The sequence below is a fragment of the Heterodontus francisci genome, chromosome 19 (genome assembly GCF_036365525.1).
Source record: "Heterodontus francisci isolate sHetFra1 chromosome 19, sHetFra1.hap1, whole genome shotgun sequence".
In the NCBI taxonomy this organism is placed as follows: Eukaryota; Metazoa; Chordata; class Chondrichthyes; order Heterodontiformes; family Heterodontidae; genus Heterodontus; species Heterodontus francisci.
The window spans coordinates 76134544-76157355 of NC_090389.1; the positions used below are offsets into that span (position 1 = coordinate 76134544).

General features: G+C 43.9%; 1 protein-coding gene across 3 annotated transcripts in view; it reads left to right on the top strand.

Annotated features, from left to right (window-relative positions):
- The first annotated feature begins 1539 nt into the window (after nt 1–1539).
- LOC137380216 (interferon-related developmental regulator 2-like) overlaps nt 1540–22812 on the top strand; it is a 62168-nt gene continuing 40895 nt past the window's right edge. Inside the window, exons 1-3 of one of the 3 annotated variants that reach the window (XM_068052029.1) lie at nt 1540–1831; nt 13956–14015; nt 21963–22073. In XM_068052029.1, the coding sequence (XP_067908130.1) occupies nt 1795–1831; nt 13956–14015; nt 21963–22073 (208 nt within the window). In that variant the 5' untranslated portion in view covers nt 1540–1794. The remainder of the gene's footprint in view (nt 1832–13955; nt 14016–21962; nt 22074–22812) is intronic. The other 2 variants (XM_068052030.1, XM_068052031.1) reach the window with 2 other exon arrangements.

Genomic DNA, 22812 nt, shown 5'->3' on the forward strand with positions numbered 1-22812 from the left:
CAACAGTGGAGGGGTTGAGAGAAGTGGTGGTGAGGTAGAATGGTTAGAATTATTTATTTACTCCAAAATTATTACAGATTTTATTAATCTGCTGTAAGGAAAAGCAACTGTCACCATAAGCGTCTCAAGGATGTTAAGGAGATCTTTGTTCAAGAATCAGAACTATAGTACTTTGACATCAATAAGGAGGTATTTTGTGGGGTAGGTGTGCTTGTGTTTTGGGAAGAATGGGTTTATGCATGGGGTGGGGATTTTCCACCAGAACACAATGCTGGCAGATCAGTCTGCATCCTTGGTTTTGACCTGCTTTTCCCTTTTCACAGGCTTCTGTGCTGCTGAAGCCTACTCTAGATTTTAATGCTTCTATTTCTGCTCGCTTTCACTCCTCAGCAATTCAGACCTTTTCTGTATCTTTTATTTCCTTGATTTATGTTCTATTATTCCATGTTAATATAACTTTCAGCTGTTTAATCTTCTATTTCCAGTTAAGTACTTTACAGGTCATTCAATTTGTTCTCTGCATGTGTTTTTACATCTTCCACCTTTCCCCTTTGTGCTTTTTCTTTTTTAATTCTGTTCATCTGCAGTATATTCCAATTTGGACAAGGGTTGACAACAGAAGCATAAACCTCAATTCCATTAAATTATTTCAACAACACCTTGTATTTATATAGTATCTTTAACATAATAAAATGTCCCAAGGCACTCAAATAAGGTATTAATCTAATTTCTTTTGATACTTTATTCTTGGGGCCAGTGTCAGTTTTGGCTTAGTTCATAGCAGTCTTGCCTCTGAGTCAGAAGGTTGTGGGTTCAAGTCCCACTTGAGAGACTTGAGCTTAAAAATATAGGCCAGAGCTCCAGCATAGTTCTGAGGGAGTGCTGCAGTATTGAAGATGCCAATTCTCATACAAGATGTCTGCCCTCTTAAGATGGATGTAAAAGATCCCATGATACTATTTTGAAGAGCAGAGAAGTTATCTCTGGTGCCCTGGCAAACGTTTATCCCAAAATTGGCATCACAAAAAAAAACCTGGCCAATGATTGCAGTGCTGTTTGTGGGAGCTTGCTGTGTGCAAACTTGTTTCCTACATTACAACAGTGACAACACTTCAAAAATGTGTTGTCATTGGCTGTAAAGCTTTTTGGGACATTCTGAGGTCCTGAAAGGCGCTATATAAATGCAAATTTTTAATTTATATATATGTTTCTGCACATGAATGATGGGGAAATCCCAAAAGGCTTGACAAGAGCAAAAAAAAGGTTTACGTGGGAACACAAGTAGCGCATTTGGAATCCCGCGGCACATGACGTAATCCCGTGGCAGGTGACGTGTTCCCGCCCTCTCTTGGCGCCGAGGAGTCACGTGGTCCCGCTGCACGCTTCACCCGGCGTCAGCCTGGATTGTGAGATTGCGCCGGCGCAATGGGAGCGGTGCATGCCGGGAAATGTAGTTTTTCGCCGCCGCGTGGGCCGTTACCAAGCGGCGTCGTTGGCACCGGGGTGGACTACAGCTCCCATCATACCCTGTGGCGCCGGCCGGCTGGACTGCACAGTGTGGTAGTTGGAGTAAAGATGGTGGAGGTTTGCTCGTGGTTGTCCGGTCATCATTCGCAAAAAATCAACAATAATAAGTATAGTAACCAGCGGGGTCGTTCATTTTTAACAGTTCTCTATCGGGTTAAGCCCAGTACTAGGTCCCAGAGGCGACTGCCTTCTGTTGGCTGATACAGGGCCCCGCCAAGCGAGAGCGTCGTCCCGGTGGAGTCAAAGCCCGAAACATCGAGAGCAGAGATGCCGAAAAGTCGGGGCCGGACTGGCCACAAAAAGGGTGAGAGGCAAGGGTCAGGATTCAGTACGGATCAGGGGGTGGGATGGGGGTTGGTGAGCGCTGGGGACAGACTTCAATATGTACCAGGGCTGAGAGTTGGGGGGGGGGTTGGGGGTCAGGAGGTACGTACCGGGATGAGAGCCGATGTCAGGGTCAGTATATACGAGGAGTGCGAGCGAAGTCAAGGTTCAGTACACTGGTGAAAGTTGGGGTCAGGGTTCAGTATATGCTGGCAGTGAGAACCAGGGTCAGGGTTAAGTATACGTCCCAGAGGTGAGAGTTGGGTGAGGGTTCGGTATATACCAGGGGTGAGAACCGGTGTCAGGGTTTGGTATATACCGGGGGTGAGAGCCGAGGTCAGGCTTCGGTATATACCGGGGGTGAGAGCAGGGGTCAGGCTTCGGTATATACCGGGGGTGGGAGCCGAGGTCAGGCTTCGGTATATACCGGGGGTGAGAGCAGGGGTCAGGCTTCGGTATATACCGGGGGTGGGAGCCGAGGTCAGGCTTCGGTATATACCGGGGGTGAGAGCCGAGGTCAGGCTTCGGTATATACCGGGGGTGGGAGCCGAGGTCAGGCTTCGGTATATACCGGGGCTGAGAGCAGGGGTCAGGCTTCGGTATATACCGGGGCTGAGAGCAGGGATCAGGCTTCGGTATATACCGGGGCTGAGAGCAGGGGTCAGGCTTCGGTATATACCGGGGCTGAGAGCAGGGGTCAGGCTTCGGTATATACCGGGGCTGAGAGCAGGGGTCAGGCTTCGGTATATACCGGGGCTGAGAGCAGGGGTCAGGCTTCGGTATATACCGGGGCTGAGAGCTGGGGTCAGGCTTCGGTATATACCGGGGCTGAGAGCAGGGGTCAGGCTTCGGTATATACCGGGGCTGAGAGCAGGGGTCAGGCTTCGGTATATACCGGGGCTGAGAGCAGGGGTCAGGCTTCGGTATATACCGGGGCTGAGAGCAGGGGTCAGGCTTCGGTATATACCGGGGCTGAGAGCAGGGGTCAGGCTTCGGTATATACCGGGGCTGAGCAGGGGTCAGGCTTCGGTATATGCCGGGGGCGAGAGCCGGGGTCAGGCTTCGGTATATGCCGGGGTCAGGCTTCGGTATATACCGGGGGCGAGAGCCGGGGTCAGGCTTCGGTATATACCGGGGGCGAGAGCCGGGGTCAGGCTTCGGTATATACCGGGGGCGAGAGCCGGGGTCAGGCTTCGGTATATACCGGGGGCGAGAGCCGGGGTCAGGCTTCGGTATATACCGGGGGCGAGAGCCGGGGTCAGGCTTCGGTATATACCGGGGGCGAGAGCCGGGGTCAGGCTTCGGTATATACCGGGGGCGAGAGCCGGGGTCAGGCTTCGGTATATACCGGGGGCGAGAGCCGGGGTCAGGCTTCGGTATATACCGGGGGCGAGAGCCGGGGTCAGGCTTCGGTATATACCGGGGGCGAGAGCCGGGGTCAGGCTTCGGTATATACCGGGGGCGAGAGCCGGGGTCAGAGTTCGGTATGTACCGGCGGTGAGAGAACTGAGGTCAGGGTTCAATATGTACTAAGAATGAGAGAACTGAGGGAAGGGTTTAATATGTACCTGTTGGGGTTCGATAGGTATTGGGGATGAGATCTGTGGTCTGGGTTAGATATCTACCGAGTGAGAGAGTCAGGGCCTGGGTTCGATGTGTAGGTATGTACAGGGGAAGGGGATGTTAGCCAGGATCAGAATTCAGTATGTACTGGGGTGGGGGGCGAGAACCCGGGTTCAAGGTGTGATTACGTACTGTGGGGGTTGGGTGAGAACTGGGATCAGAGTTCGATACGTACTGGGCGGGGTGTGGGGTAAGAGCCGTGGACGGAATTCATTATATACTATGGTAAGTGCTGGGGTGATTGCAGTGTTTTGGGTTATCGTTGGACATGGTTATCAAATATGGAAGGACTTGTATTGGAGAGGTGGGATAGCAATCCCTAAATGTCATTTAATGTAGACAATTGCAGAGTCATGAAATAAGGAAAGGAGTCTAAAAGGTAGCTGTTACGACTAGGTGAGAAAGAGGTCTAGGGGTCCCTTTCAGACTTACTGTAACAAGGATTTTTTTTTAAACACACTGTGTTTTAGCTCCCCCCTTGGTGAATCCTTGTTCAACGCTTTCCAATTATAAGCCACTGTTGTCTCGTGGGCCCTTCTTAATATTTCTTTCCGGTACCTCTGGCACCACTAACTGGTGAACTACTGTCCACTCCTTGCTCTCAGGTCTCCTCATCAGTACCTCATTCTTTAAATAGTAGCGATCAGGGACTCCCTCTGCTTCACTTTCAGACTGGGCAGTCTGTGCTAACTCTGACAATACTGGGTCAGCTCGCTGAACGTCAGCTAGGGAAATCTATTTAATTCATTCCCTGGGACTCCTAACTTTCCAAAGAAAGTCTCAGACCGGCAGACCTCATGGTCATTTGTCTGCAGTGCCAATGCAGTCTCCTCTGGGGGAGCTGGTTTGATCATAGCCTGATCCACATTTAGGGAAACTGCAGGGGTCTGTCTCCCACCACGGCCCTGTCTCTCTGACCTCCTGTGGTCTTTCTTTCACTACTGAGTGGGCTACCACCTTTACCCCCGCCAGATTATTACCTAGGAGCAGATCAACCCCGTCCACAGGCAAACTAGGGACAATCCGTACAGTCACCGGTCCCGAAACTAGGTCATACTCCAGGTGCACCTGGTGTACAAGCACAGGCTTACATTGCTCTCCAGTACCGTTCACCACCGTTTTGGTGTTCACTGCACTCTGGGGGGGAAAGGTGAGGCTTTTTCCCAGTCAAAGGAATCTAGTGTCCCCTGTGTCCCTGAGAATTACTATGGGTTTGCTGGCCCCACTCAAGGGGTATGGGGTTACTTTCCATTCAGACACAAAACCTTGATAACCCTCAGGAATCCTGATAAATTTGCCTGTGCTTGCAGCGGTAGACTTCCTGGGTCTCACTCTTACTGCAGTTAAAGCCACAGCTTGTTCTGCTTTCTGTCAGGTCCCTGTCTTCACTGAGCGGGTGTGCTCTGATTCACCCTCCTGGTTTTCTCTTTAGTTTCCAGCAGTCAGCTTTTAAATGCCCTGCTTTATTACAATGGAAGCACACAGGTCTCTGGGTCTCACTGTTGCTCACAGCACCTTTTTGGCTGGAGGAAGGCCCCCTGTGTCTCCTGCTTTCCTTTCTCCCAGGACTGCCTGGGGTGGATATCACCTTACCACCCTTTGCCCTTTTCAGATTTGTGGGGGTGATTCGGAAAGGTTCTCCCCTGGGAAACTGACTTTTCAATGAAAGCAAACTCATTGGCCAGAATGGCTGCTTGCCGGGCTCTCTGAACCTACTGCTCCTCTACATGGGTCTTTATGGAGAGTAGGAGTGAGTTTTTAAATGCCTCGAACAAAACTACTTCTCTGAGATTCTCATAGCTGAACTGGTCAAAAGCCAGCTGCTTACTTCTTTCAAACTCTAGATAACTTTGATTAGCTTGCTTCTTGAGGGTTCTAAACTTTCAGTGATAGGCTTCGGGTACTAATTCATATGCCCCGAGGGTAGCATTTTTGGTCAGTTCATACTTTGATGAACTCTTATCTGGCAACAGGGAATAAACCTCATGGGCTTTTCCAATTAGCTTGCTTTGTAGTAAAAGAGACCAGGTCTCAGCTGGCCATTTTACCAATCTTGTCAGTTTCTCAAAAGACATAAAAAATGCCTCCACATCTTCCTCATTGAATTTTGGAAATAGTTGAGTGAATTTTAGCAATTTTGTACCCAACCCTGAATTATGCTGCTGCATATTGGCCATGCTTTCACTGGGGTTACTCTGTCGCGCCCCCCCGTGCCCCCGGTTAACTCAAGCCGCTTCAACTCTTCGCATTCTTTCTGGAATATTCTTTCTCTCAATTGCTCCTGCCTTTCATTTTCTTCATGTTCCTTCTGGAAGGCTCTTGCTTTCTCCCTCTCTTTCCCTCTCTCCTAATTCAAGTTTCCTTTGTTTCAATTGTATCTTTGCTAGCAGTACCCTCTCTGGGTCTTTTAACCCTGTTTCTGCTTCAGTTTCAAGGGAAAAATGGTTGGCCACTAGCTTTAGGAGTTCAGACTTCCTAGCCTTGCCACGTATAGTGATCCCACACTGCTCAGCCATTTTCCTCAGTTCCTCCATAGACAGTGCTTTTAACTTATCCCAAGTTACTTCAGCCTGGCTTGGAGAGCTACTAGCTTCGGTTGCAGACGTATTCAATCTCGCACAACCCACAAGAAAACCTATATTAAAATCTTGCTCTTTTTTGATTGGGAACAATTTGGCTTCCCACTTCCGATTTCTCTCATTTGTCAATTCCGGATGCTAGCACCCAAATTTCTGTTACAACCAGGTGAGAAAGAGGTCTTTCAGCCTTCATCTGGTCCTCCTGTAACAGGCTTTCTTTTAAAACACACTGTATAGTAAAGGCCTGCTACCCGACCCGAACCCAACGGGACCCGACGACATGTCAGGGTCGGGTCGCTCTTCAGGGTCCAGCTTTCGGGCTTGGGCTGGGTCCAGGTCGGGGACACCGCAAGAAGTGTTCAAAGTTTAAAAAAAAAAAAGCCTACCTGAGCTGGGAGTCCAGGACGTCAGAGAGGAAAATCTGAGTCTGCGCAGTAAGAGATTGAGCGTCTCTATGATGTCGTCACGCTCATGCTGCAGCTTCCTGCAGATTCGGAGTCGCAAAGTAGGTAAAGGGAACATTCCAGTAGTTGGATCAGGCGCGGGAAGAAAATGGAGAGACGCCGACTGGGTCGGGCTGGGGTCCGATGTGGTTCTTTTTCGTGACCTGAGCAGGCCTTTGCTGCATAGTCCTTGCTTGTAGATTTTGCTTTTCATTGGGGCCCAGTATTCTTAAACCTTGTTTACTGTAGAAGAATTTTCTCTCTTGGGGTTCATGTGTCTTCAGTAGGGTTCAGTTCAGTGAGAAAGAAATGGGAGCAGACAGGAAAGTAGGTCTGCGTCAGTCCAGCAGCAAAGAGCTTTCTGCCAGTTCAAACACACTCTACAATTTAAAACTCCCCAAGTTGGCCAGCAGGGTGGTCACATGACTGGTATAACCACTTCTAGCTTTGTGTATTTGGTGGGTCAGGGAACGGTCTTTTGTGTACAAATACTGTTTGTTAATATGCAAAAATGTCTTTCCAGCCAGGCGCTTGGCAACCCCTTGTATCAGGCCTTCTCTCCTTCCCAGCAACAATTTGAAATTTAATGTCCATGTGGTGAAATTAATATGCCGCCTCCTTGGCAGGTGGGGGCCTGCAGGACACTAGCAAACTAAAAAGGGTAACAATCTGCCGTTCATATGAAAGAACTTACATTTAGTTTTTTTTTTAGTTTTAGAGATACAGCACTGAAACAGGCCCTTCGGCCCATCGAGTCTGTGCCGAACATCAACCACCCATTTATACTAATCCTACACTAATCCCATATTCCTACCACATCCCCACCTGTCCCTATATATTTCCCTACCACCTACCTATACTAGGGGCAATTTATAATGGCCAATTTACCTATCAACCTGCAAGTCTTTGGCATGTGGGAGGAAACCGGAGCACCCGGAGGAAACCCACGCAGACACAGGGAGAACTTGCAAACTCCGCACAGGCAGTACCCAGAATCGAACACGGGTCCCTGGAGCTGTGAGGCTGCGGTGCTAGCCACTGTGCCGCCCCAAGTGTATTTATGTAGTGTATTTTGGTTTTGAAGTGGTCACTTATGATGTAGGGAAATGTGGCATCCAACTTATGCAACTGGGTGCTACGGACATTAATCAAATAAATGAAAAGATCATTTGTTTTAAGGTGTTAGTTGAGCTCTAAGTATTGGATTTGACAGCAGGAGAACTCCCTTGCTGCTCTTCCATAGTGCCCTGGGTTCTTTTACACACTGGATCTCAGTTTAACATCTCATCCAAAAGACAGTGCCTCTGACACTGCTGCACTCCCTCAGTACTGGCATGGAAAGGGATTTAGATTTACTAATGGACAGGTGGATCGTTGAAGCCATTAGCACCTTGGATGGTAGCAATAAAAAAGCACGTTGGATCTTGGGAAGTATAAGTAAAGTATAAAGCAAAAACCTGGAGGTGACGGATTTGCATGACCCTCTATTTCAGGCCCATTGTGAGTTCCATGTACAATTCTGGTTCTTTGTACAGAGAAGGACTCCCACATATTGAAAGTGTAGTGAAGGGAAAATAAATTGTTAACTGGGATACGGTATTGGGTTATGAGAAGTTGTGTTTACACTGGAGAGGGCTTCAAGGGTAATATTATTGAACTATTCAAGATCATGAGGGGAGGGGGTGGGGGAGAGAACAAAGGGGAAGGTGTTGAAAGACAAAACATAGGTCTAGAGAGACTGTTAATAGCCGAATAATGAGCAGCTCTGACTGCATGAAAGCTTTGTCTTTCACCACAAGTATTAACACATGCTTTGCATTTGTCCCAGGATAGCTTTGTTACTTAATCTCTCCTGCCTTGTCAAACACCTTCCCCTTTGTTCTCTCCCCCACATCCCTCCCCTTCATTTGCTTAAAACCTAATTCTTTTCTAACCTTTGCCAGTTCTGATGAAAGGTCACAGACCTAACTTTGCTTCTCCACAGATGCCAGACCTGCTGAGTATTTCTAGCACTTTTTGTTTTTGTCTCACTTTGTACAATATTGGTGAGTAAGTGCAATTTGGTAGTACTGATAATGGCTCCTTGCATCATTTGCTGATGACTGGGAGTAGGCTTGTAGGTCGGTAATTAGCTGTGTTGTAATTGTCCTGCTTTTTGTGGACTGGATATATTTGGGCAGTTTTCCACATTGTTGGGTATTAGAACACCAGCAAAGAATGTGGCGAGTTCTGGAGCACATGTCATCTGCACTACAGCTAGGTTGTTTGGTACCCTAACATTTACTGTATACAGCGCATTCGGAATACTGCATGGAGTTTTGAGCATGTCATTATAGAAAGGAGATTAAAGCAATAGTGTTCGATGTAGATTCATTGAGTTTATACCTGGTATGAAAAACTGTAGTTGTTAGAAGAGAGTAGCGATAAAAGAGAAAGAAATAGCATTTACATAGCAGCTGTACACATACTCGACATCCCAAAATGTTTTGCAGCCGATTAATTGTGTGGTTTTTGTTGTGGCAGCCAATTGTGAACAGCAAGGTCTTGGAATTATCAAATAAATGACCAGATAGTCTGTGTTATGATATTGGTTGAGTGGTCATTGCTGCCTGGGACAATAGGAGGACTCTCTACTCTTCCAGTGTTCCATGGAATCTGCCTGAAAAGGCAAAAGGAGCCTCTGTTTAACATTTTATTACTCTCCGTTGACAATGACTGCACTGAAATGTCATCCTAAATTGAGCTGTTGTCTGCAGTTGGGGGTGAACCTATAGCCATCTGACCATAGGAGCGGGGGGAAACCTGTTCCACCAAAAATCTAAGTTTCAATTGATTGAGCATTCACAGCGAGATTCGCAGTGAGAGGGTTCAGTTTTCCACTAACCTTTGTGTGGAAAAAGTGCTTCCTGATTTCAATGCTAAATGGCCTAGCTCTTATTTTAAGATTATATCTACTTGTTTTGGATTCCTCTACCATTAGAAATAATTTCTTTGTGTCTACTCTATCGAAACCCTTATCTAATCAAAATGTTTAAAATGATTACCACTCAAAAGGATGTATTGGCCTTGGAGGGGGTACAGCGCAGATTAACCAGAATGATGGGTGTAAAGAGTTAGATTATGAGGACAGGTTGCATAGACTAGCTTTGTATTCCTTGAGTAGAAGATTACAGGGTGATTTGACTGAGGTATTTAGGGCGATTTAATTTTTTGATCGGATAGATAGAAGGAATATAAGAAATAGAAGTAGGTCATTTAACCCTTCAAGCCTGCTCTGCCATTCAGCAAGATTGTGACTGAACTCCACCTTCTCGCACTATCCCCATATCCCTTAAATAAAAACAGAAATTGCTGACAATATTCAGCAGGTCTGGCAGCATTTGTGGAGAGAACAGCAGAGTTAATCTTTCAGATCGATGACCTTTCATCAGAACTAGCAAAGGTTTTGAGCAAGTGAAAGGGGTGGGGGTAGAAGAACAAAAGGGAAGAGTCTGTGATAGGGCAGAGGGCAGGAGAGATTAAATGACAAAGATGTCAGGGAACAAAAGGCAAAGGGACTGGTAATAGTTGTAGTAAAAGACAAAGCATTTGTCCAGACAGAGTGTTAATGGCAGAACATCCCTGGAACAAACATTAAAAAAAAATGAACAGCTCTGTTGAAAGCAAAAACATGAAAAATAAGGTTATGGTCTGAAATTGTTGAACTCAATGTTGAGTCCAGAAGGCTGTATAGTGCCTAATCGGAAGATGAGGTACTGTTCCTCGAGCTTGCGTTGAGCTTCACTGAAACATTGCATCAGGTCGAGAACAGAAATGTGGGCGTGAGTGCAAGGTGGTGAATTAAAATGGGCAAGCAACCAGAAGCTCGGGATCATACTTGTGGGCTGAGCAGAAGTGTTCTGCATATCCCTTAATTCCCTTGGCACCCAAAAATCTATCAAACTGTCTTGAATGTACTCAACAACTGAGCATCCACAGCTGTCTGGGATAGAGAATTCCAGAGATTCACAGTCCTTTGAATGAAGAAATTTCTCCTCATCTCAATTCCAAATGGCCAACTCCTTTTCTGAGATTCCCCAACCAGTGGAAACATTTTCTCAGCATCTGCCCTGTCAAGTCAGTTAAGAATTTTATATGCTTCAATTAGATCGCCTCTAATTCTTAACTCTGGGGAATATAGGCCTAGTCTACTCAATCTCTCCTCATAGGACAATCCTCTCATCCTAGGAACCAGTCTGGTGAGCCTTTGTTGCACTCCCTCTAGGGCAAGTATGTCTTTGGGTAAATAGACCAGAACTGCACACACTCCTCCAGGTGTGGCCTCAGCAATGCCCTGTATTTTGTAGTAAGACTTCTTTCCTCTTGTACTCCAAACCCTGTGTAACAAAAGTTAACATGCCATTTGTCTTCCTAATGTTTGCTGTGCCTCCGTGATAACGTACTGTAATTCATGTACAAGGACACCCAAGTCTCTCTGAATGCAAACCTTTCCCAGTCACCATTCAAAAATATTCTTATTTTTTGATCAAAGTGGATAACTTCACACTTTGCCATATTGTACTTCATCTGCCATGTTCTTGTCAACTCACCCAGCCTGTCTAAATCCCTCTGCAGCCTCTGTGTCCTCCACACAGGAAATCATGTTAATCTGAAGTGAAAGTCAAAAATAGTGGCATAACCTTAAAATTAATCTCAGGCTCTTCAGAGGTAATGTCAGGAAGCACTTCTTCACACAAGGGATAGTGAAAATCTGCAAGTCTTCCCCCAAAAAGCTGTTGAAAATTTTGAAACTGGGATTCATTGTTAGATTTTTATTAGAAAAGGATATGAAGGTATTGTGAAGACCAAGATGGGAGTAATGCACTGCTAATTCAGTCCTACTCCGCCACAGGTCATAGCATATCAAATAAAGCTTCCTACCTATCGAAGAATTTCCAAATTAAACACTATATTTTTCCCCCAGAATAAAGCACACCAAACCAATATTCTTTAAACAACAACAACATTGACTATTTAGAAGAAAAGAAATAATAAGTCTTAACTACTAATGAGGTAAATCCATATATATGGAAATCTCCCTATTTCCTTAACCCTCGTGCATGCACACACACCTACATTTTTAAAAAAAGGTTAACTGGAGAAAAGGATTTTTTGGTTTACAGCTGTTCCTTAGGAATAGAAGGAATAAAAAATAATTGAGTTTATTACGTTCTGGTAGCATGTTTTGGTACGGTGAGGTGTCCCAGTGTCGAATAGTCAGATGCCATTTGCAGTCTCCAGGTGAGGTTGAAGAACAGTCTGTGATGGGTAGGCGTTCACGACAATTTAACTGCAGCAGGCGTCACATAGGTTTTCCATCGGGGTGTAGCAATAGGTCTGCTAATTTCAGCAGAGTGTAGCAGTAGAAGAATTCTTCAGAATTGGGTGGCGCAGTGGTCAGCACCGCAGCCTCACCGCTCCAGCGACCCCGGTTCAGTTCTGGGTACTGCGTGTGCGGAGTTTGCAAGTTCTCCCTGTGACCATATGGGTTTCCGCCGGGTGCTCCGGTTTCCTCCCACAGCCAAAGACTTGCAGGTTGATGGGTAAATTGGCCATTGTAAATTGTCCTTAGTGTAAGTAGGTGGTAGGAGAATGGTGGGGATGTGGTAGGGAATATGGGATTAATGTAGGATTAGTATAAATGGGTGGTTGTTGGTTGGCACAGACTCGGTGGGCCGAAGGTCCTGTTTCAGTGCTGTATCTCTAAATAAATAAATCAAGATTCCTTAGAACATAGGAGACAGCAGTAACCACACTGGATGCAGGGCTTCTTCTCGAGCTGTAGGATTCCTTTACAGAGAGAGGTAACACTTTTATAGGTCTTCCTCACTTGCTCCAGGTAGGTCAAAGCAAAGATTTCAAATGCTTGTCCTTTGTCCAACTCACTGGCTTTTTAAAGGGTCCAAAGTGAAAAAAAAACTTCCTGAACATGGTCATCTGTCCAGACACAGTATCTGTTGCCCTTAATTTTAAAAAAATGCTCTGAGGAAGGCCAAACTCCTCAGGGTTCCTTGAAATTGCTGGCTTTCCTGTCCTTGTACAAGTTCAACTTCCTTTCAAAGCACCCATAAAGTTCAACTTTTGTTATGAACCTCCTTTTAAAACATAGCAGGAATTCCAACTATTTGCAGGTATCTTCCACTGAGGTGAAAATCCTTTTCTTCGAATTATGCGTGTTTTAAAAACTAAGTTCTGAGTACACAAAAAACCTTTGTAGCATTATCCGGAGCCAAAGCGGGTAGATGGAATTGAAATATGGAGCAGCCTGATCTAACAGAATGGTGGAACAGGTTAGAGGGGTTGAATGGCCTAATCCTGTTCTCCTATGATTGTTGCACTGTCTTGATCAAAGCCAAGCCATGATGTGTTTCTTCACTGGGGTTGAGAATGAAAGTTAATTTGTCCTGCTCGTATGCATCTCCTACCAGCTGGTTGTCGAGGTTCATTGAACAAGCCTTGACATAAAACAGTTAGAATGAGCGATTGCAGGGTTGGGAGGTGGGGGTAAAAACAAGGACAAAATTACTATTTGCATTTTATTCAAACAAAAAAAATTGCACTTTTGATTACCTCAAGCAGATTTGTCTTTTTCAGATAGAATGCAAGGCAAATCGTAATTGCTATATTGCTGCAGGCTTATCCTAGTGAAGCTTTTTTTAAAATGACCTTTATGTGAAATGACTGACGAAAGGAATATTGTAAAACGGTGTCATCTACTGACATGAATGCTTTGTTTGTTCCTGCAATGTTACCAATGCTAAGGTTCTTGAAAGTTGTTAGGGTCTGTAATAAATGTAAAATAACACAAATTAACAGAAATGACCTCAGTTTTGAGGCTACATTTTGTCCTGGATATCATAAATAAAAAGCACCAGGTGTTTGGCAGGACTTTGATTTCAGCTTATTTTGACATGAGTGAGGTAATGTGCTGTCAAAGAAAAAAAATCAATAATTGCCCTTGTGCTTTAGCTATAATCTTCTTGATGACAGCAGTATGTGTGGAGATGCGTAACCTCAAATGATTTGTTGTATAAGATAGAATCGCCCCAATCCAGGGCGAATATCATTGAGATTCAAGGGCAAGGGGAATCTGGTGTCAGTGGTAAATGTCTATTTGATAGGAATCTGAGGGGAAAAGATAAGTTGGCATGGGTAAGAAGGAGCCAATTATCATTGGACAATTGCCCAGGATCATTATTAATGTCCGTGTTTGCGTGGCATATATTGTAACAGGTAGAAAAAAAATTGGGTTCTATATTGTATAGAAGTTTTGTAAAAATCAGTTGACATTTAGAACTGGTATTTTAATGAAATTATTTATCAATACTTGAGAACTGAATAATGGACATTTTGGTGGCGAAAGGAAGAGTCAAAAAAGATTTGACTTTTAAAGTTGTTTTCCAACTTTGTTTCTTAACAGGTTCTTTAAGACATGAACTACTACAGCTGAAGGTTTCAGCCAAAGTAGCTCAGCTGAAAGGTACATGTTCATCATCTGGCTATACTCTGGTGCATGGCCACTGTTGCTTCCTTCACCATTTTGCAGGTTTGGAAGAATTAGTGCTCCTGTTCTCAGATTCACAGCAAACATTAAAATATAAAGCTTCACAAATCCCCAGTTGGTCTAGTATGTAAAGTTACGATTCGTGCAATATTAAGCCAGTTCAGTTCCAGATTCTGTTCCTATTCTGTGTTGTCTGATCACAACCCAGTATTTAGTTGCATGCAGTAATTGACTTTGGGGCTGGGAAAAGGTAAAATCAGCTAGAATTCCTGTGAACAATCGTTCGTTGACATCAGCTGGTAAATGCACCTATGTGCACATTGGGTGAGAACTGGATTGATGCCCTCCATTGTTTTAATGATTTGCTGACGTGTAGTCTAGGCTTGCATGAAGGATGGCCATTTGGATAAAGTATCACTGAGTTAATTGAGTCTGTGGCACACTATAACCAGTGTTTTTGTCTTTTGGAATGTGGGAGGGGGGTCGGGGTGGAGGGAGACAGAGCATGTGGAAACCAGTTGCATTTTCTTTTTTCCTTTGTGCCCACCCCACCCTTAGGACAGAGGGAAAGTTGTAGGAGAATCATCCTGGATGATTCTTCACACCTTTCTTCTGCTTGGTTAGCATTATTGGCGGAGGCCAAGAGGAAGTTTCTTACCAGTGGATGGGGTGTAACGTCAATGTCCAAGGGAAACATTCCCCCTGCCCCTAAATTGTTAACATGGTGTTTGGGAGTAGGAACATATGTTTGCATTTCCAGTGCTGTACACAGGAACAGCCAGTCTTTGCTTTGCTGACTGGGGAAGGACCTGGTAAGGCCCACATTGAGGTAAATCCACCCCTCTCACCAGAGCAAAGTGCAAATTATTCCAGTCTGCTGTTGCGCAACTCTGACAAAACCCCATGTGAGAATTGTCGATGCTAATTACTTGAAACCTAAGTAGGAAATACCAATAATAGAAATTTACCGTTCAGTTCACTATTAACTACTTTTGAAAAGATATTTGTTTGGATTGGTAACTTGTCAGAGATTCTTCCAGGCTTGCCCTGTCATGTTCATATCTGTTAGAAGGCAATGGATTAATATCTGTACTGTGCAAACTTATGTTTCACTAGTTAATTTTGCTAGTTTCCAATCAAAGTTCTGTGTTCAGCTTTTTAAAGTATCATATGCTGCTTTCTTGTGCGCTATCTCCATAAATGCTTAATTGGCAATGTACTAACTTAATTTTGTTTGGAGCTGTTATGCTATTTTTGTTATAAAGCTGCTTTACTTCCCTCTTCCCCCATTTAGAATGTAGTGTAGATTGTTTTTGTCTTGTGAAATGAAAAATGCAAATTTCCTAAATCCAAACCTCTTGAATATGCTCCTACACCTGCTTTATGCATGGTGTAGTTTGATAGATAAAGCATTTCTATATACACAAAGGTTCACAGTCTTTTTTTCCAAACTCGTTTGTCTGGGAGGAAGCAGAATGGAGATTCTTATTTATTTCTTTCCTGCTTAATTGTGGTGACATCAAAAACATGCAGGTCAATTAAGGTATAGTTGGTTTAAAACTTTTACTGTACTGCTGTCAATAATGTTCCTGATCTCAGACCCAGAAAAAAGTCTAATTTTATTTGTAATGTTTTGTTTCCTAGGTTATCATCTATTGTGGCTTCTGTGATTTCCTTTTCAGCTTCAAATTTAGTGAGACTGTCCAAATTCATTTCACTTTAGCTTGCTTTTAAAATATTCAGTTAATGATGTACATCCCACAAAGAGCTTAAAGGTAATGCTGGAAAAGCATTTTATTTAAAAGTCTCCACTTTCAGCTTCCTACTAACTGAATTATTGAATTGTTGCAGTAATGTGATTCTTTCTAACAAAGGTTTTCATGTAAGTGTTGTGATGCTAAATATACCTTTATTTGTCTAGCATAGTACTGAGAAATTGTTAGTCCAGTAGATAATGGAGTGAGAGTTCCAAAAGGAGTGGGCAATTTTCTAACATGCAGCACCTTGCTGCTGTTTTCTGTTTTTCCACCTCCCCCTATCATCAAACATATCTACATAATTTCCGAGCTGTGTCCCTACTTATGAACTGAAGGCTGTATCTGTTCCACAGTCGTGAGATACAAAAGTTACTAAATGCCCAGTTTTTGTTGTCAGACTATGTTGTGATGGAATAGGACCAAATTGAAAGGTTGGAGCAGGCAGTTCCGTTCATCAGTGTATCCAGGACTCTTCTAGTTTATCGTTACTGACATTCCAAACTATCCACCATGTTGTGAAAATTGTAGGTCAATGTTTTACACTGTGCTATCTCGTGAAAAGCTGCTGATTGGATGTACAGTGTCAAATCCAAATTGTAGTGCATCCTGATCAGATGGCAATTTATTTCTGTATGCTGCAGTGAGAACTTGAAGGTAAATTAGATGATTAAAATAACATCCTCAAATCTCTGCTGTAGAACAAATACAAATAAATTACATAATAAACCGCCTCACCTTTATCTTCTAGCCTGCAAGATGCTTCATGTACTAGAGATTATACTAGAGAAGGTACTACATGTACTTGAGATTATACAAGAGAAGGTACTTGATGTGCTAGAGATAAAGGTATGAGAGATTGAGTGCTGGTCACTGAAAATGTTTGTGTTGTTAGGTTCTCTGAAATTTTTTTGTTCTCACCAACGACATATATGTGTTTTCCTCAAAAAGCTGCCTTGTATAGGAAGTCTGTGTGTTGCTGGTCTTTAATCTGGTCAGAATGATTTTCTGCTTATTTAATACAAGGTTGCCCGTGTTAATTTCATGTTGAGTTCAACCAGTGCAGTTCTAGGATAGTTTTTTTCCCCAAGATCAGCACTACACGGCCTGTCGTGGTAAGGAAATGGTCAGGAAAGTTTATAAAGATTGAGTTAACAATATGTTTGTGTGTGTAAATTCAGAGTCCCCAGTGTGTGTTTTAAACTCTGGTGCATGCACATGTAATGTGTTCCCTACACATACTATTTTGAAGGAGCCAAACTCCCATCCAACAGTGTCCATAGAACATGTGCTGCACCAAAGAATGAGATTGCTTTCCCTTCCCAATTTATTTTTTATGAGAAGAAAGAAAACAGACTATACTTTGATACCAGAAGAGTGGAATTTACTTATTCAGGTCTTGAAATTAGCTTTAATCCACTTAAAAAAGCTAACCAATTCGAATATGGATAAGTAAGTGTAAGCCGGCTAGATGATCAGTGATTTTGCACATTTTTTCTACATGAAGTTGAGTAATTACATCTTTGAGTTTGATATCTTTAGATTCTGTTATTTTGGTAAATGTTTTTGTGAACAGCCCACATGAATTTCCAGTTCAGCAGTTTTTTTCATGTTCCAGCAACATGTGACAATTTTCGAAGGTCAGTGTATCTCTCATGTAAATGTTTCCAGCTGCCTCCTATAACTTTTAAGAAGTTTCCAACACTAATATTTAGCAAAGATACATGGGCAGATATGAGCGGTTATCTCAGATTATGCTGATAGGCTGTTGAAGGAACCTGGATTTTCAGTGGTCAGTAATGTAGCCACCCTATTTCAGTATCTTTTGATTAAAACATGATATTTTCAGTCATCTGATCAACTAATGCACCTGTGAGTACGTAATTAGTTTTGGCGACAGCTGCAGGCGGGGGTTATCTTCGTTATTGATGACTAAAAGAGCATTCAGATGTATACTGTCTGTCCTAGTTTGCAGCTAAGGTGTTATAACAGTTGGCTAAGATCAGAACCAGGCAACTATAGGAACAGGAGTAGACCATTGAACCCCTTGAGCCTGTTCCCCCATTCAGTGAGATCATGGCTGATTTGTATCCTAACTCCATTTACCTGTCTTGGCAACATATCCCTTAAAACTCTTGGCTAACAAAAATCTATTGATCTTAGCTTTAAAATTATAAATAGAGCCAGTATCTAAAGCTTTTTATGGGAAAGAGTTCCATGTGCCCTTTGTTTGAGGAAGTATTTCCTAACTTCTCTTCTGAATGGCCTGGCTCTGATTTTAAGTTTTTGATCCCTTGTCCTAGATTACCCCACCAGCGTAAAATGTTTCTCATTAACTACCCTATCAATTCCTTTCAAAATCCTTGAAACTTCAATCAAACAACTCCTTAACCTTCTATAATCCAGGGAATACAAGTTTAGTTCATGTAATCTTTCAAATTAACCCTTGAAGCCTGGGAACGTTTGGTAAATCTGTGCCACATTCCTTCCAAGGCCAATATATCTTTTCTAAAGTGTGCAGCCTAGAACTGTATGGTTACTCCAGATGTGGTCCAATCAGGGCTTTGTATTTATGTAACAAAATTCATTTCCCCTTTATGTTCTTAACCTCGATATATAATGGCTAATATTCCATTAGCCTTTTTGATTATATTTTGCATCTGATCAGCTATATAAAACAAGAGAGTAAAAATGAACTTAATTTGGTATGATCTATCATTCACAAAAGCACTTTTCTCCTTCCTGTCATCATTCTGCTCATTTTAGTGTTTTTTGGTATTTTGTGCTATATTTGAGGCTAGTTCCCAGTTGTGAAAGGGGCTATTGTAGCAGTTCACTGTTTCACAGCTGTTTATTAATCCTAAAGATTTCTTTTTCCAAAGAGAATTATAAAACAGATGATGTATGCATGGTGCATGAATGTTTTTAATGCCAATATTGCCTGTTTTTGCCATGAAGTCTCAAAGTGCAGGTGCTCTATATAACAAGGGGAGACTCCAAAAGTTGTTGGGTTACATAAGTGTCGCCTATCAGGACTTAGAATGGCATTGATCAAGGCCTTGGAACTAGTCATGCACTCTAGACAAAGTGGTGAAAGAACGAAGACATTACATAATACAAGATTTAATACCTTGGTGGTGGGGGGAGAAAAGTAGATAGAAATATTTTATTGATTCAGTATTGGTTATTTTTATTAATTCTTGATCTCTTGTAAATTACCTAAATGGTTGCCAGTGCATTTGACAATGTATTCAATCTTGAAAGCAATAAAATGGACTATAATTCAAAAGCAAAATGCTGTGAATGCTGGAAATCTGAAATAAAGCCAAAAATGCTGGAAATACTCAGCAGGTCAGGCAGCATCTGTGGAAAGAGAAACAGAGTTAATGTTTCGGATGGATGCTCTTTCATCAGAATTGGGAAAAGTGGGAGATGTAACCGGAAAGAAAGAGAAAAACCAAAACCATAAAAAAACAAATGAAACAAAATGGGGGCAGAGGATACAATCAATTTGTTGAACTCTTTTGTTTTCAGATGGCAGCTGTTCATGATTCTGCCATTCACACCTCCTCTAGATACACCTTTTTTCTCTTTACCTGTGCTGTTACCATTCCCTTTTGTCTTGCACCATCAACCCTTTTGCCATTTATCTCTCCTGCCTTCCACCTTAACACAATTTTTCCCTTTTGTTATTTTCCACCACCCATCCCTATCACTGATGTGCCACTTGATTAAAACCTATTACGTCTCCCACTTTTCCCAGTGATGAAAGGTCATCAGCAGGAAACGTTAACTGTTTTTCTGTCGCCATAGATGCTGCCTGACCTGCTGAGTGCTTCCAGCATTTTCTGTTTTTAGTTCAGATTTTCAGCAGTATTTTGCTCTTGCCATTTGGCTAAAATCCTCTCCCACCCTCAAATGTTATCAGGAATAGTACCCTAATTGCTATCCGGAAAAAAATTACTTTTATCATCTTCTGGTGTTGTATGGTATGGGGAGGAGGTGGCGTAGTGGTAATGTCACTAGACTAGTAACCCAGAGCCCCAGGCTAATGCTGTGGGGACATGGGTTCAAATCCCACCACGGCAGATGGTGAAATTTGAATTCACTTAATAAATCTAGAATTAATAAAGCTAGTACAGTGATGATCATGAAACCATTTTCGATTGTTGTAAATGCCCAATTGGTTCACTAATGTCCTTCCTTTAGGGAAAGAAATCTGCCGCCCTTACCTGGACTGGCCTACATGTGACTCCAGACCCACAGCAATGTGGTTGACTCTTAAATGCCTAGCAAGCCACTCAGTTGTATCAAACCACTGGAAAGTCTAAGGAAAGGAATGAAACCGGACAGACCATCCGGCATTGACCTAGGCACTGGAAACGACAACAGCAAAAACAGCCCTGTAGGCCCTGCAAAGTCCTTACTAACATCTGGGGCCTTGTGCCAAAATTGGGAGAGCTGTCCGACAGACTAGTCAGGCAACATCCTGACATAGTCATGCTCACGGAATCATACCTTGCAGACAATGTCCCAGACATCACCATCCCTGGGTATGTTCTGTCCCACCGTCAGGACAGACCCACCAGAGGTGGCGGCACAGTGGTATATAGTTGGGAGGAAGTTGTCCTGGGCAACCTCAACGTTAACTCCGGACCCCATGAAGTCTCATGGCATCAGGTCAAACATGGGCAAGGAAACCTCCTGCTGCTTATCACCACCCCCCCCCCCCCCCGCCCACCCTCCCAAGCTGATGATTCAGTACTTCTCCATGTTGAACACCAATTGGAAAAAGCACTGAGGGTAGCAAGGGCACAAAATGTACTCTGGGTGTGGGACTTCAATGTCCATCACCAAGAATGGCTTGGTAACACCACTACTGACCGAGCTAGCTGAGTCCTAAAGGACATAGCTGCTAGACTGGGTCTGTGGCAGGTGGTGAGGGAAAAACCTACTTGACCTCGTCCTCACCAATCTACCTGTTGCAGATGCATCTGTCCATGACAGTATTGGTTGGAGTTACCACCGCATAATCCTTGTGGAGACAAAGTCCCGTCTTCACATTGAGGGTACCCACCATTGTGTTGTGTGGCATGATCACCGTGCTAAATGGGATAGATTTCAAACAGATCTCGCAACTCAAAACTGGGCATCCATGAGGTGCTGTGTGCCATCAGCAGCAGCAAAATCTGAAACCTCATGGCCTGGCATTTCCCCGACTCTACCATTACCATCAAGTTAGGGGCCAACACTGGTTCAATGAAGAATGCAAGAGGGCATGCCAGGAGCAGCTCCAGGCATACCTAAAAATAAGGTGTCAGTCTGGTGAGGCTGCAATACAAGACTACTTGCATGCCAAACAGCAGAAGCAGCATGTAATAGACAGGGCTAAGCAGTCCCACAACAAGCTGTGCAGTCCTGTTACATCCAGTCGCGAATGGTGGTGGACAATTAAACAACTGACAGGAGGAAGAGGCTCCACAAACATCCACATTCTCAACGATGGGGGAGCCCAGCACATCAGTGCAAAAGACAAGGCTGAAGCATTTGCATCCATCTTCAGCCAGAAGTGCCGAGTGGATGATCCATCTCAGCCTCCTCATGAGGGCCCCAGCATCACAGATGCCAGTCTTCAGCCAATCTGATTTACTCCATGTGATATCAAGAAATGGCTGTAGGCACTGGATACTGCAAAGGCTATGGGCCCTGACAACATTTCGGCAAATAGTACTGAAGGCCTTGTGCTCCAGAACTAGCGGCGTCCCTTGCCAAGCTGTTCCAGTACAGTTACAACACTGGCATCTACCCGGCAATGTGAAAAATTGCCCAGGTATGTCCTGTGCACAGAAAACGGGACAAATCCGACCCAGCCAATTACCGCTCTATCAGACTACTCCCGATCATCAGCAAAGTGATGGAAGGGCTCGTCGACAGTACTTTCAAGTGGCACTTGCTCAGGAATAATCTACTCACTGATGCTCAGTTTGGGTTCTGCCAGGGCCACTCACCTCCTGACCTCATTACAGCCTTGGTCCAAACATGGACAAAAGAGCTGAACTGCAGAGATGAGATGAGAGTGACTGCCCTTGACATTGAGACAACATTTGCCGCTATTGTACTCTCATCCTAGTGCAGGAACACTATTCACTTTACTATACTTTGTCTGCAGGAGGACGGAATGGAGCTAAAGGGGAGACTCAGACCAGTGATGATGATCTCGCCAGTGAAGTGCTCAGCCATTACAGCAGTGCCAGTGAGACGGCCAGTGTGCCTGAGGAAGGTACTAATGAAATGCATTACCTACAGTGTTTGAAGTCTCAGTACCTAGTGCGTAAGTTACATTTGAAGCAAGTTCTGAGCCCTTTAGGTTTAGGAGAGTGAATGTGCACGATCTTGATACTTGGGACTTGTCAAACTCAAATACAGGTCGCTGCCTTGGCTTTATACTTAATTGCCATTGGGGATGAGGAAGAACATCGTTTTCTTCCCTTCCACGTTAGAAGTGCTAACTGGAGTTACTTGTGTCTCAGTGGTTTATAAAAGTTGTGGATAATCAGTAATTGTGGTTAATCTGTATGACCTTTGAGAGTAGAATGGTGAGCACTTCTAAATCATCAGCAAAGTGCTGGAAGGTGTCCTTGACAGTGCTATCAAGCAGTACTTATTCAGCAATAACCTGTTCACCGATGCTCAGTTTGGGTTCTGACGGCCACTCAGCTCCGGACCCCATAACAGCCTTGGTCCAAACATCGACAAAAGAACTGAATTCCTGAGGTGAGGTGAGGGTGACTGCCCTTGACATCAGGGTGGCATTTGACTGAGTTTGGCATCAAGGAGCCCTAGCAAAACTGGAGTCAATGTGAATCAGGGGGAAAACGATTCACTGATTGGAGTCATACCTAGCACAAAGGACGTCGCTGCAAGAGTTCCTCGGGGAAGCGTCCTAGGCCCAACCATCTGAAGTTGCTTCATCAATGACATTCCCTCCATAAGGTCAGAAGTGGGGATGTTTGCTGATT